General features: G+C 39.5%; 1 protein-coding gene across 1 annotated transcript in view; it reads right to left on the reverse strand.

Annotated features, from left to right (window-relative positions):
- Positions 1-2,868: 2,868 nt before the first annotated feature.
- Positions 2,869-14,248, reverse strand: part of LOC126302673 (lipopolysaccharide-induced tumor necrosis factor-alpha factor homolog) — a 46,322-nt gene continuing 34,942 nt past the window's right edge. The window contains exon 3 of the mRNA XM_049991747.1: positions 2,869-3,213. Coding sequence (XP_049847704.1) covers positions 3,093-3,213 — 121 coding nt within the window. The 3' untranslated portion in view covers positions 2,869-3,092. The remainder of the gene's footprint in view (positions 3,214-14,248) is intronic.

Raw genomic sequence — 14,248 nt, forward strand, 5'->3', positions numbered from 1 at the left:
CTAGGGAAATAAAAGTTCACATAGACAGAGGCCCACTTGCCTTCGCAGGCCTAATAGAACTGAAGGAGTTGCTCTCTACCGACTGCTCCACTTCAACCGCCATACATCCAGTCAGCTCTCAGCACACCTTGAAACTCAGGTTTTTCTAATAGAGGTTTTAACTACCTTCGTGATCCGGACAGTCAAGCAAAGACACCCGTTCCTTGTCAAACACAATGTTCCACGCCTACGCCGCACTGTGGTCGCTGAAGCAAGTCCATAGCTTACGCAGACAGAGAACTGGCGTCATTTACAAGTCTCCAGCTCAGAAATCATTGGGTCGCCAAACCCGTACCCAGAAAACGACTATTGAGTCCCTGAGGGCATTGCTGAACGAAAGTTACTAGCGTTCGCTGAAATATTCACCGCGAACTATTGTTTGTGCGGTTGGATGGATATATATATACATGACTTAATTAAATCTGAAGGGACCATTTATCGGGCAGGCGATGTGCCATAAAACGCTTCACGCTTTAAGGAGCCTCGTGATTCATTCTGATTGTGAAGGTGTATGTGAAACAAAAAATGTAACATGGCAGTCACATTTTGCTCTGAGCAATGTAGCGTATACATAATGTAGAGCTTACTTCTCAAGAGGTATATGTAATGACTGCTGAGATTAGAGATTACTGATTCCTAGTTGTTATACATCTTTGAACTTCCCGAAAAAGATCAGACTATTTTTCGTAGTGAGAAGACGCTTTTTGGAATGAGATTTAGCGTTGGCAGAGCATGAAACGTCAATTCAGACTGACTTACCAGCAGTTTTGGTGGTACAGCGAGTGCCGACGTGAAGAAAACAAGTTTTTGAAGACATCAGGGACAGAGTCGCCTCTAGAGACAAAAGTGACGAGGTCTTCCCCAGTGACATTAGGTCTGAACCGTCGAAGGAGACACTTGATGAGAAGACAGGAGAGGGCAAATACCGATGCGACCCGTACTTAGCCACCATCACCCGCTACCACTTCATCCCACCTCGGCACAATTTTACTTTTGCATGTTATGCTGCAATATGGCCAGCGATCAACAGTCGTGAGAGAATAGGAGCTCTTTGATCTCACTTGATGTTGGTCGTCCGCTGTGTCCTTTGCCTCTTGGCCATGATTTTTGTTATTGGATTTTCGCGCACGCTCAGCCCCCACACTTATCAAACCGTTGCAATCATCACGAACAGAATGAGCTCGAGGTTAAATTCAGTTAGACTCTCCACGAGGCTTTGTAACCACAGTAATTTCTGTTCTTTTATAAGCCACAACGCACTCATTTCTTCTAAGTCGATTTTGTTTACTTGTCTTTGCCCAGTGATAATCTACGTTCAGCTAAACTGCCAGTAAATTAATGTTTCTGAATTCCTGTTTCATTCTAGTGTGCATCTGTCCCAATGCTATTCTCGTACTTACTAATTTTTTTAAGACTCTCAGGTACACTTCGTATGTCAGGGGCATCCTTCCTTTCAGTTTCCTTGCGCTCACTTCGTTACCATACATTTCAGTCGTAGTCAGGTGATTTCCATATCGAAAAGAGATAATTTGCGCATATCAAAGGCTAATTTAGTGAAACATAACCGTAATTCCAATGGCGTCTTGCCGTCTCTCATAAAAGGAAACACCTACAGTGAGAAAACCTTTCACTTTAAACAATGTCGATTAGGGAAATACTTGACTAAGAGTGGGAATTTTAGTTTCTGCAGCCATGTAGCTGAAATTGCTGCATTAAAGCCTGTGGTACAGCTCTCATGCTGGATTAAACAACTTTATCTATGTAATTCTTCATGCTTTCCCGGCGATCTGTTAACATCTTGGATATTCGGGAATCCAGCCGGATGTTCGCGTCATTCTCGCACGATATTTCAAAAGCGTGCCTCGCTGTCTTCTTCAGGTAGCACCTGAAGAAGACAGCGAGGCACACTGTTAAAATATCGTGCGAGAACGACGCGAACATCCGGCTGGATTCCCGAATAGCCAAGATGTCAACTTTATCTATGCTTTTTCCTTCAGTTATCACGTATGTGTTTCCTGAAGTCTTCTCAGCGAATAGAATATTTCACTATCTTTCAGGATGTGCATCCGGGACACCAAAATTTCGTTTCCCGAGTTTTCTGCTATCAGAATTATAGCCACCTTCAACGGGGCTCAGTTAAAACCACTCGACAGAGTGATATGCCGTGGAGGTAAGGCGCTCAGCATAAGAACGGCATGTGGAACGCTACTGACGAACCCGCGCTCTACAGCCGAACAAACATATTCAGTGGCTGGACATAGTGTTTCCACTGGCCGTTCCACGGATTACGTGAGAAGTCAGCATACTGGCCACAGCGTCATCCTATTGGGATTCAGTGGTTAGGGAAGGTGTGGAAACAATTGGCAGACAACCTGCTTAAAGGAGGTGTCGCTTTCAAGTTCGACAATTCTAGGAAACTACTCATTTAACGTCTGTGCTCTAAGAGGAATTATTGTTCCAAGTCTTCACTGCCTGCCACTACAACACCTCAACTTATGTTAGTAACTAACCACGTAATTAGTAAGCAATGTGAATTTTTTGGCTCTGCGATTGAGATATTTTGTTATTAGATGTGTAACCTTTTCCTATAGCTGGCGCTGTTGTGCTGACTGTCTTATTTGTGTCGCATGAGCATTTTACTCAGCATTAGTCTTACATAATTGCACCAAATGGTTTTAATTCAGTCACCGACTCGCCCTAGAGCTGGCCATAGGATTAACAGCCGAAATATCGGCAGATGAATTAATGTTCTCCAGATGGTACTCTCAAAAGGGGAAATACTCATTAACAGAAAGGAAGACATGTTTGTGGACATAGTGTTATGAAACAATGTAATGACCAAAGATTCTTCAACAATTTACATTTCACTTAATATGGTAGAAGCTGCAGATAGAACCGATGCTTTTTTAATCGTGATACGCTACGTAACAGTACACAAAAAAGGTAGAAAATTTGACGTTGCGTGGGTCGATGCGTGTGTCTGGGGAGCTCGACGGCGGAGCGCAGGAAGAGTAGGCAGAGGCGGACCGGACAACGCGGCGTCTCGAGGGCCATCAGGAGTCCTTGCGGTAGCCGGCGCGGGTGCGCGGCGCGAAGCCGATCATGGTGGCGCACAGGGGGCAGTAGTGGCGCAGCATGCAGTACCAGCCGCAGTAGAACGGCAGCCAGCAGCACCTGCGGGAGACGAGACGTGGCATCACCGCAGTGGACGTCACCAGCACAATTGCAACTACTGTAGGAAATTACAAAAATATGCGCCTCTACATTTAGTTAGTTACGTGCTACATAAAACATTCGAACGATTATACAACGAAGGCCTTCACGACCGCATGTTTCAGCTGCCGAGAGTTCTTCCGGGTTGTATGGCTGTAGTCCGTGGAACTCTTCTACCCCAGACGTTTCGTCCAAAGCTACGTTGGAAACCTTCGGGGGTTGTCCTGGTTGTGCTGAGTCTTGCCTACTAAGGAGTCGGAGGTCGAAGAACGACGGCCTGAATACCGTGAAAGTGGGCGTGGTTTGGATTTCGCGTGACAGCAGAGATAAACCTTGTCAATGATAAAATTTAAGTATCAATCACAGTAAGTCAAAGATAAAAACTTGTCATCGATTCTGTAGCGCCACAGTCCATACCCATGTTATATATGTCGATGGCTTCTCTATATAGCCGTGACTATTAGTTCGTCGTAGTACATAAAACTTCAGTTTCCGAAAATTTTATTAAGTGATCCCCGACTGAAGAGCATAATCCGCCACAGCTGATTTGTCTGTTTACCCTAGTCGGCGAGGACTTATGTTCCTTCACCGTGTATCCACACTTCTCTTTGTAGTTCCAATGTAGACCTTACCACATGTACACGGAATCTTTTATACACCACTAACAGGCAGAGGGAGTCGTTTATCCTTAATGCAACGAAGTGCTTGGCCTATTTTCTTAGTTGATCTGAAAATCGGTCGAACGTTATGCTTCCTTACATGTGGTAGGGTCTACATTGGAACTACAAAGGGAAGTGTGAATACACGGTTGAAGGAACACAAAAGTCTTTGTCGACTAGGGAAAACAGGCAAGTCAGCTGTGGCGAAATACACTCTGTGTTGAAATTTTTTCGGAAACTTAAGTTTTATGTATTATGACGAACTATTATCCACGGCTATATAGAGAAGCCATCGAAATATATAAACATGGGGATGATTTTAACAGAAAAGAAGCTATGAAACTAAGTGATATATGGACTGTGGTGCTATAGAATCAATGAGAAGTTTGTCTTTGACGTACTATGATCGATAGTTCAAAGAATTTACCTTTGACAAGGTTTATGTCTGCTATCACGTGAAATCCAGACCACGCTCACTTTTCAGGGCATTTAGGCCGTTCTTCGAGTTCCGACTCGTCAGTCGGCAAGACTCGGCACAACCAGGAGCACCTCCGAAGATATCCATCGTAGCTTTGGACGAAACGTCAGGGATAGAAGAGTTCCATGGACCACGGCCATACAACCCGGAAGAATTCTCGGCAGCAGTCGAACGATTCTTTTATCGAATTTATGTGAAACGAGTCTATAAAATATTACTGAACTGAACACGTTATTGGCTTAGTCCTACAAATGAAACCACACATTTTCTTACTGGCTACTAGTTTTTAAATAAAAATTCGTCAACTTTGTAGCTGTCCAGGAGAAATAGTTTTAAATTAGTTTCAGAACTTGTTTCGCTACCGGTCAGGCATGTTATGGGGCAAGTAAAAATTTTTGCTGCTTCCAATTTCTCCTATCTGAGCCACTGACAGCTTGAATAGTGGCTAATAAATGTCTTTGTTCCTTCTGGTGTTTTAGATATATACATCAATGTTCTTCTCAAATTGTGATTGATTATTTACGAAGAATTTCATTACCGAAAATATGCATTGTGACGGTGCAGTTAAAATTCCTAGTTCCTTTAAGTGGTACACACACGACGTCCATCGGTGACCACCACACTTTATTCTGACTACTCGCTTTTGTGCTATCAAGTGATGAGTTACCCCGAAATTATTCTGTACGGCATTGAGTGAAAGTTTGCTCAGTGTGTTGATAGGTTGATACATTTGTTTCCAAAAATACGATGACCCAAAATTATGTGAACATGTTTGACAAGCTTGGCCAATGCAAGTTTTCATTAATATGTGCACCCACGAGTTTGAAGAATTCCGCCCTACTTACGCACACCTGCTCATGTGTTACATCAGTTGCTGATCTGACTATTTACTATACATAACTGAATGGAGTGCGTTTTTCAAAATTTTGGAGGGTTCTAGTTTTCAGTAAATCACTTAAATATTTGAAATAGCACCATCTGCAAAGGGTACCAATTTTGCTTGTTAAGTGAAGAAACAGGAGTGGACACAAAATTAAACCCTGTGGGGGCTCCCTCTGCTATTTCTCCCCAGTCACTAATATTTTTAACTTTTCTGATATTAAACTTCCTGGCAGATTAAAACTGTGTGCACGACTGAGACTCGAACTCGGGACCTATGCCTTTCGCGGCAAGTGCAAGAGCACTTGCCCGCGAAAGGCAAAGGTCCCGAGTTCGAGTCTTGGTCGGGCACACAGTTTTAATCTGCCAGGAAGTTTCATATCAGCGCACACTCCGCTGCAGAGTGAAAATCTCATTTTCTGATATTGTCTGAATTACTCAGCACACCTTTTGCAGTCTGTCAAATATGGTTCAAACCAGCTGTGCATGAAGCCATCAAGTCCATAAGACTGGAGTTTTTCCAAGACAGCATCATGATCTACACAATCAAATGCCTTGGAAAGATCACACAAAAAAAATCCAATACCAACTGGCAGTATTGCACTATTTAATCTTTAACTATTTGACACGTGAAAGCATAAACAGCATTCTCATTCAGACAACCATTCTGCAATCCAAACTGTGATATGCTGAGTAAATTATTCCCTTTTGAGTATGCATCTACTCTTGAGTGTATTACTTTCTCAAATATTTTCGAAGGAGATGTCAGTAAGCAAATCAGGTGAAAGTTGTTGAAGTCCATCTTGTCATTTTTGTATGAAGTGGTTTAACAACTGCATATTTTAACCTGCCTGGTAAAATTCCCTGTGCCAGTGATGCATTACATGTATCAACAAAGACATTGCCTATGACGCTGGAACTACTTTTCAGAATACCGTTTGAAATTCCATGATCCCCAAACGAGATTGTTGTTTTTGGAATTTTTATAATATTATTTATAGGGACGGATGTTTGCGCTACTCCTAGTTGCTTATAGTTTCGTGGAATTACATGTTTGATATATCTTCTTGCTTCTTAATCTGAATAATTTAATCCGATATTTGCTGCTACATTTAGAAAGTGATTGTTGAAAGTACTTGCAACCTGCTTATTATCAGGCACAACAATGTAATTTAGTTTAACTGTTATGGAATCTTGTACACACTGCCTGTCTGCCGTTTGACAATGCCCCATATAGTTTTATTACCACCATTATTTCTGTCAAAACATGCACACTTCGGGACATTTTAATGATTTGCCTTAAACCACTACAGTATTTTCTGTAGTACGCAAAGAATGTCATGTCTTGACTTACTCTGGCATTTACATAAATTTCCTCTTATGAGATTTTAATTTCCACTGATTGGTTTTGTAATGGACCTTCTGGATGCTTTATTGAAAGTAACTTTCAAATATTGACACTCTTAAAACAGTGTATCCAGTTTTCATTAATAAACCTCACTGCTTTGCACAAACTTGCCTCAGGGCTGTAAGGTGCCATAGAGTTTATTTCCATTAATTGTACATAATCATCATATAAGCCACTAGCAATTCGGTACACTTTAGTAGATTCATCCTTAGCACTGTCAATAAAAATTTCGTCAGTATTTTACTGTTTTGCTGCACATGAACTGGAAAATTGACAAATGAATTAGATTAAAGCACCTTAATAATAACTGTAGCTCATTTTTTCTGTACGTGTCTTAAGAAATCTACACTGAAATTTCCACAAACTACCAACTTTCTTCTTGTATGACTGATAGCTCAATAATGCGTCTACATTTCTCATAAATAGCTGGAAGTTTTCTAGAGAGGATCCGTATAATGAACAATTATCAGAAGTATTCATCAGTAGCAACCCAAAGGCACATGCTTCCCGGTTCTGATCGACACTAACACGTTTTATTTCAATATTTTTAACTGCATCCAACTTTTACATACGTTCAACTCCTCCTTTTCCCATGTTTACACTACACGAAAATCATGGAAGTCTATAATCCCTAATATCAACTGCATCCCTCATATGACATGGTTTTCAGAGAGGCACAGAACATCTATCACTTCAGAATCTTCCTAATCCTCTAGGCATACAATAAGCTCATCACATTGTTTTTCAACTTACACCATTTTTTGTGGCTCTGACCACTATGGGACTTAACATCGATAGTCATCAGTCCCCTAGAACTTGGAACTACTTAAACCTAACTAACTTAAGGACATCACACAACACCCAGCCATCACGAGGCAGAGAAAATCCCTGACCCCGCCGGGAATCGAACCCGGGAACCGGGGCGTGGGAAGCGAGAGCGCTACCGCACGACCACAAATGCGGGCACACCATTTATTGCCACCCCCACCCCCCATTATGGAAGAATATCGTAAATACATTTCAAATAAGATTCAGTGGAACCAGTGGCAGCTGTTGTGTAAGAGCACAAGAGCACGTGAACACCGTAACTTTTGACACCTTGCGGAGTTCTAGTTATTTTTCTTTAAATGCTGCTGAATATAATGTTTTCGGACGTGAACCTGGTGTGATGTAATTGGCCAAATACATACGGCTTTCATAAACGGCGTCCACGGTTCACAGGGTGCGCAGCTAGCCCTTACTACTAATCTACATGTTTACATCAATTCCACCAGATGGTAGCACACTGTAGCAGACTTATCCCCGTTCGCTTGGCATAAATGCCGCTAGAAACCAGCGAATTCCTCAGATATGACAATTCACACACTATGTAGTAAAGTTAGGTCGGACATCAGTAAGTGTTATACATCCCCTCATACAAAAATCTGTTTCGTCGGAGTCTAAATGAGATACAGTAATTAAGTTTAGGATTTTATCATACAGTAATCCATTTGAGGTGCTGAGAACCATATAGCACAACATCGTCTATTGTGAGAATGTAGCATATATTTGTGCTTCTGAACATCTCTTGATTTTACGGTGGGTCAAATTTATCTGTAGGCACACATCGTATGTATATATGGACATTCACGAAAAGCTTTATCAATGGTTTCTCTGATATTCACTTAAATGTGCGTCCGGAGAAGGTACGCTTTTGGCTCTTACGGCACTCAGCGCCTCATTTTTATTCAATTTAATCATTTCCGCAAATTGCACTTCGTCTTTGGAGTTGGATGTGTACTGCACAGGAAACTGCTTTCCAGGGCTCCAAGGCCAGATGCGCTGTCTGAGGAAGTGACGAAATCAAACATGTGTGACTACAAGTGAACACACAACTAACAAGTGTACAATAAGCGTAAGCTGTTGTGTGGGTCCAACGTAAGAATGTCTGATTTTCAATCCGGAAGTTAGTTCGTTAACGAATACATGTATTACACATCTTTTACATCTGTCCGAAAAAAAAACAGCATGAATACTCCCACTTAAACAAAAACGCGAAACGGAAGATATTGAAAGCTTAAACATGATTTCGTTCTTGCATTTATCTTTATTTAATTGGTTAAAAAACAACAAAATTCCAAAAAACGATTCTTTATTTTCTCAGGCAAGTTATGTATATCATAATCATCATTACTATTATTATTTTTTTCCTTTCCCAGACGTTATGTCTGGTTAAAAATAGAAAGTGACGCAGACCTTGATCAAGCGTGACTTCCTTTTAACTGTACGGTATATGTTACATTTCATTTAGGAACTTTCGGGTAATTGAACATGTATCAATAATTACAGATTTCTGTAGTTGTATATATAAGTTTGGGTGTAGCTGTATTTCGTTGATGTACTGGTGGATATTATGTGGTATGGCTCCTGTAGTTGATAGTATAATTGGTAAAATGTTAACTTTATCCTGATGCCACATGTCCTTGACTTCCTCAGCCAGTTGGATGTAATTTTCAAATTTTCCTCCTCTTTTATTTTGTGTATTTGTTGTATTGGGTATGGATATTTCGATTAATTGTGTTAATTTCTTCTTTTTATTGGTGAGTATGATGTCAGGTTTGTTATCTGGTGTTGATTTATCTGTTATAATGGTTCTGTTCCAGTATAATTTGTATTCATCATTCTCCAGTACATTTTGTGGTGCATACCTGTATGTGGGAACGTGTTTTGTAAGTTTATGTAGTTAGACAAGCTGTTGATTTATTATTTTTGCTATATTCTAATGTCTTCTGGGTGTATTCTGTATTTGCTAGTATAGTACATCTGCTTGTGATGTGATCTACTGTTTCTATTTGTTGCTTGCAAAGTCTGCATTTCTGTTGTGGTATTGGGATCTTTAATAATATGCTTGCTGTAATATCTGGTGTTTATTGTTTGATCCTATATTGCAATCATGAATCCTTCCATCTCTCTGCATATATTGCCTTTTCTTAGCCATGTGTTGGATGCGTCTTGATCGATGTGTGGCTGTGTTAGATGATACGGGTGCTTGACATGTATTTTCTTTTTCCAATTTACTTTCTTCGTTTCTGTTGATATGTGATCTAAAGGGTTGTAGAAGTGGTTATGAAATTGCAGTGGTGTAGCCGATGTATTTATATGAGTGACTGCTTTGTGTGTTTTGCTAGTTTCTGCTCATTCTATAAAGAATTTTCTTAAATTGTCTACCTGTCCATAATGTAGGTTTGTTATGTCAATAAATCTCCTTCCTCCTTCCTTCCTGCTTGATGTGAATCTTTCTGTTGCTGAATGTGTGTGATGTATTCTATATTTCTGGCATTGTGATCGTGTACATGTATTGAGTGCTTCTAGGTCTGTTACTCCTTTTCACTACTCCAAATGAGTAGGTCAATATTGGTATAGCATAAGTATTTATAGCTTTTGTTTTGTTTCTTGCTCTCAGTTCTGTTTTCAGTATTTTTGTTCGTCTGTCTGTATTTTCTTTTAGTTCTTCTTTAATATTTGTATTATCTATTCCTATTTTTTGTCTGTATCCTAGTTATTTATAGGCATCTGTTTTTTCCATCGCTTCTATGCAGTCACTGTGGTTATCCAATATGTAATCTTCTTGTTTAGTGTATTTTCCCCTTGACTATGCTATTCTTCTTACATTTGCCTGTTCCAAAAGCCATATTTATATCATTGCTGAATATTTCTGTTATCTTTAGTAATTGGTTGAGTTGTTGATTTGTTACTGCCAGTAGTTTTAGATCATCCATGTATAGCGAATGTGTGATTTTGTGTTGGTATGTTCCAGTAATATTGTATCCATAATTTGTATTATTTAGCATGTTGGATAGTGGGTTCAGAGCAAGGCAGAATCAAAAAGGAGTCTCCTTGGTGTATTTCACGCTTAATCTGTATTGGCTGTGATGTGATATTTGAATTTGTTTGTATATTAAGTGTGGTTTTCCAATTTTTCATTACTATCTTTAGGAACTGTACCAATTTAGGATCTACTTTGTATAATTCCAATATTTGTAGTAACCATGAGTGGGGTACACTATCAAAAGCTTTTTGGTAATCAATGTATCCATAGTGTAATGACCTTTGTTTAGTTTTACCTTGATATGTCACCTCTGCATCTATTATCAGTTGCTCTTTACATCCTTGTGCTCCTCTGCAACAGCCTTTTTGATCTTCATTTATAATTTTGTTCTGTGTTGTATATGTCATTCATTTCTGTGTAATGACTAAAGTTAATATTTCGTATATTGTTGGTAGGCATGTTATGGGGCGATATTTAGCTGGGTTTGCTGTGTAAGTTATTCCATGTGTAAGTGTATCAGGGAATGTGTATGGGTTTGCAATGTAACTATTAAATAATTAAGTTAGATGTGAATGTGTTGAGGTGAACTTCTTTAGCCAAAAATTTGCTATTTTATCTTTTCAGGGGGCTTTCCAGTTGTGAGTAGACTTAATTGATTGGGTGACTTCATGCTGCAAAATTATCACTTCAGGAATTTGTGGTATCATCTTGTACGTGTCTGTTTATGCTTGTATCCACCGTGCATGCCTGTTATGTTGTACCGGGTTTGACCATATGTTGCTCCAGAAGTGTTTCATGTCTTATGTTTGGTGGATTGTCTATTTTAATGTGTGTGTTATCTATTGCCTGGTAAAATTTATTTTGGTTTGTGTTGAATGTTTGGTTTTGTTTCCTTCTATTTTCACTTTTTTCATATCTTCTAAGTCGTTTGGCCAATGCTTGTAATTTCTGCTTCTTTTCATCTAATTGCTCTATCGCTTCTTGTTGGATTTTACATAACATTTTTCGTTTTTTTTCTGACACTTCATATATTATAAATTGTGTTAGCTGTCCGATGTCTCTTCAGTTTTTCTATTCTGATCTGTAGCCTGTGTTGCCATGCTGGTTTTGTGGGTTTCTTCTGTGTGTGGGTTGGTTCTGATCTCTGCCTGGTGTGTATATTTAGTATAGTGAGTGCGCCTATATAAACCAGTAGTTTTAACTCTTCCATAGTTGTGTTTTTAATTATTTTGTTGTGTATGATTGTGTTGATAGTTGTTCTTGTTGTTTCGACTTGTGGGTTATTTGGCGGTCTCTGCAAGAATGGTGTAATGTCTGTATTTGTGTCTTTGTATTCTATGAATGTCAGCCGAAATTTTTCTTCTATATCTAAACACGTGTGTCACGTCTGTTCTATTTGTGCTTGTTCTGGTGACTGTCTTAAGATTTCGTTTTCCTCTGTTTGTTTAATTGATGTGTATTGTTCTTTGTTTGTTTGCTCTGGAATATTTGAGTCCATTATTGTATTTTCTTCTTCCTCCTCTTCTTCTTCTCATTGCACATTATTTTGTTCTAGTATTTGTTGTACTTGTTGTTTGATGTTTTCTAGTTCTGACTGGGGTATCCTGTTATTTTTTATTATTACACGGATCTGATCAGCTAGTCGTTGTGTTAAAAATTTTACTTCTGGGTATCAGGTAATAAATGTTGTGTATACTTGTGATCTGTATCCAGTTGTGTTGGTTCCTATGTTTGTTGCTTGGTAATAACAGAACATGAGATGTCTTAACTTCATCTGACCATCTCATCCTCTGTTTTCCTTCTAAGGTGGTTGCAGGAAGCGTATCCTGCAAAACGCCTCTATTTGCATTTGAATCATTTTCCAGTTGGCTAGCAGTGTCGTTACCATTGTGGGCGGGCATAGGGTTCAAGCGTCGTCCCCGACCATGACGGCGCTTGTCTGAGGCTTCTTCAGTTCTGTTCTGAAGCAACTAATCACACTAAAAGTGGGGTTGGTCCTATTAGTGTTTTGTTCTTTTCGTCGCGTTTTACGACTGGCAGAACATACCGGAGGCTTATTCTTTTCCCGGGCCTCCACGGGGTTATTATTATTATTATTATTATTATTATTATTATTATTATTATTATTATTATTGACAGGAGTTTGAATTGTATAAGTATGTTAAGAATAATTGTTACACAGCAGATGCTATTAATTTTACACTTTCATACTTACCCTATTTTAAAATTTTGTGAACATTTAGAATGTATACGTACAAGCCACCACTGAGGTAATTAACGTCATTGTTAAGCGACTTGAACGTGCTGTACGCCAGTTTCACTATTTGTGGCCTCGTCATATAGACGAACAACGAACAGACAGCGGTAACAGGCTGTGTGTTTGAATAAAACATCGACTAGAATCTCTACAGTATTCGATTTAAGCACAAGAAGGATATTAGATGTATCGTGCCAGGACAGGTTCTGTAATGTTTACGTTTTTTGGCATAATTTGCCTCGAATGGAAGAACTATTACACGATTGAAAACTGTAGCAAATTGGGAGCACATTACGGCGGACGAATGTGGGAAGATTTGTTTGCGAAATATGAGCACTACTTGTGTAATTGTTTGGTTTCTAATAGTTTTTATTTAGAATAATCCCGACAAAATTTTCTTTCTACAATACTAGCAGTAAATTATCCCGAACGATTTTAGGTAACAGCGGACTACATCAGAAAAGATGCCATATTTTCACTCTGCATTGACTGATAGTTCATTAGGAAAGCCCATAGTTGCTCAGAATAAGTATTTCCTGTGCACATGAGTCGTTTCGAGAACTCGTTCGTTAAATCTAGACAGCTGATGCGATTTATACTACTAAACTGGAAATAACACGTATAATCCAACACATGTGCCCATGACGGTGTATGACATGTTGCGCATGCACTGAACTTTACCTTCTTGTCCACCAACCAACCAATCGCCGCTATTGATCTATTATTTGTTAACCGAGTAGAAAACGCTGCAGCCATTAGATGCTGCTGTCTGTGTACTCGATCCAGCGAATTGCGTAATATTAAGCTGCCCGTATTGCTTGCAAGCCATCTAAACGTCTTCTCTAAAATGTGGTTGGTTGGCCTCCACAGCACCGTAATCTCACAAGTCATTATCTCTGAGGTCCCATTTACACTTACGTAGTCACACTGTCCTTATCCAGTGCAGTGCCAGCTCAAGAGGGACGCCAGATGTTGGACTTCGTAGAGATGTTTGATAAAGTGGGCTGCACTTTGAGTGTTAGCTATTTATTTTAATTTACCCTGTCCCATTGAGTAATATACTCTCCGTGGTCGCCTATTTCATGTAAGTACCTTCTATCCGGACCAGCTAGTATAAATCCAAATAATGGTGCTTCTGCTCTTGTTGGTAGACTAATGCTTCTTGCAGTGTTTTCAGTGTTAGAGGCTGGAAGCTGGAATCTTCCTCAATTTTACGTACTGACAAACAATATTTCTTCTTTCAACACCAATCCAATTAGGCTCGTTTACAATTTGAGCTGTCATCACTTGTGTGTGCCGTCTTATCACAAACGTTTGACACAAATATCTTTTACTGTGAGAATATTTTTGACTATCAAAACGACCAAGAAAGTAAGACAGAACAACAGCTTTAAACAGTCTTTTGCTCTCACTTCTACAACCTTACTGTTATTTCATATGGAAACATTTCTATACGCCTTCCTTGCATTCACAGGGCCAGATTTGCACATGGTGGTCGAAACTGGAA

The sequence above is a fragment of the Schistocerca gregaria genome, chromosome 1 (genome assembly GCF_023897955.1).
Source record: "Schistocerca gregaria isolate iqSchGreg1 chromosome 1, iqSchGreg1.2, whole genome shotgun sequence".
NCBI classification, from domain to species: Eukaryota; Metazoa; Arthropoda; class Insecta; order Orthoptera; family Acrididae; genus Schistocerca; species Schistocerca gregaria.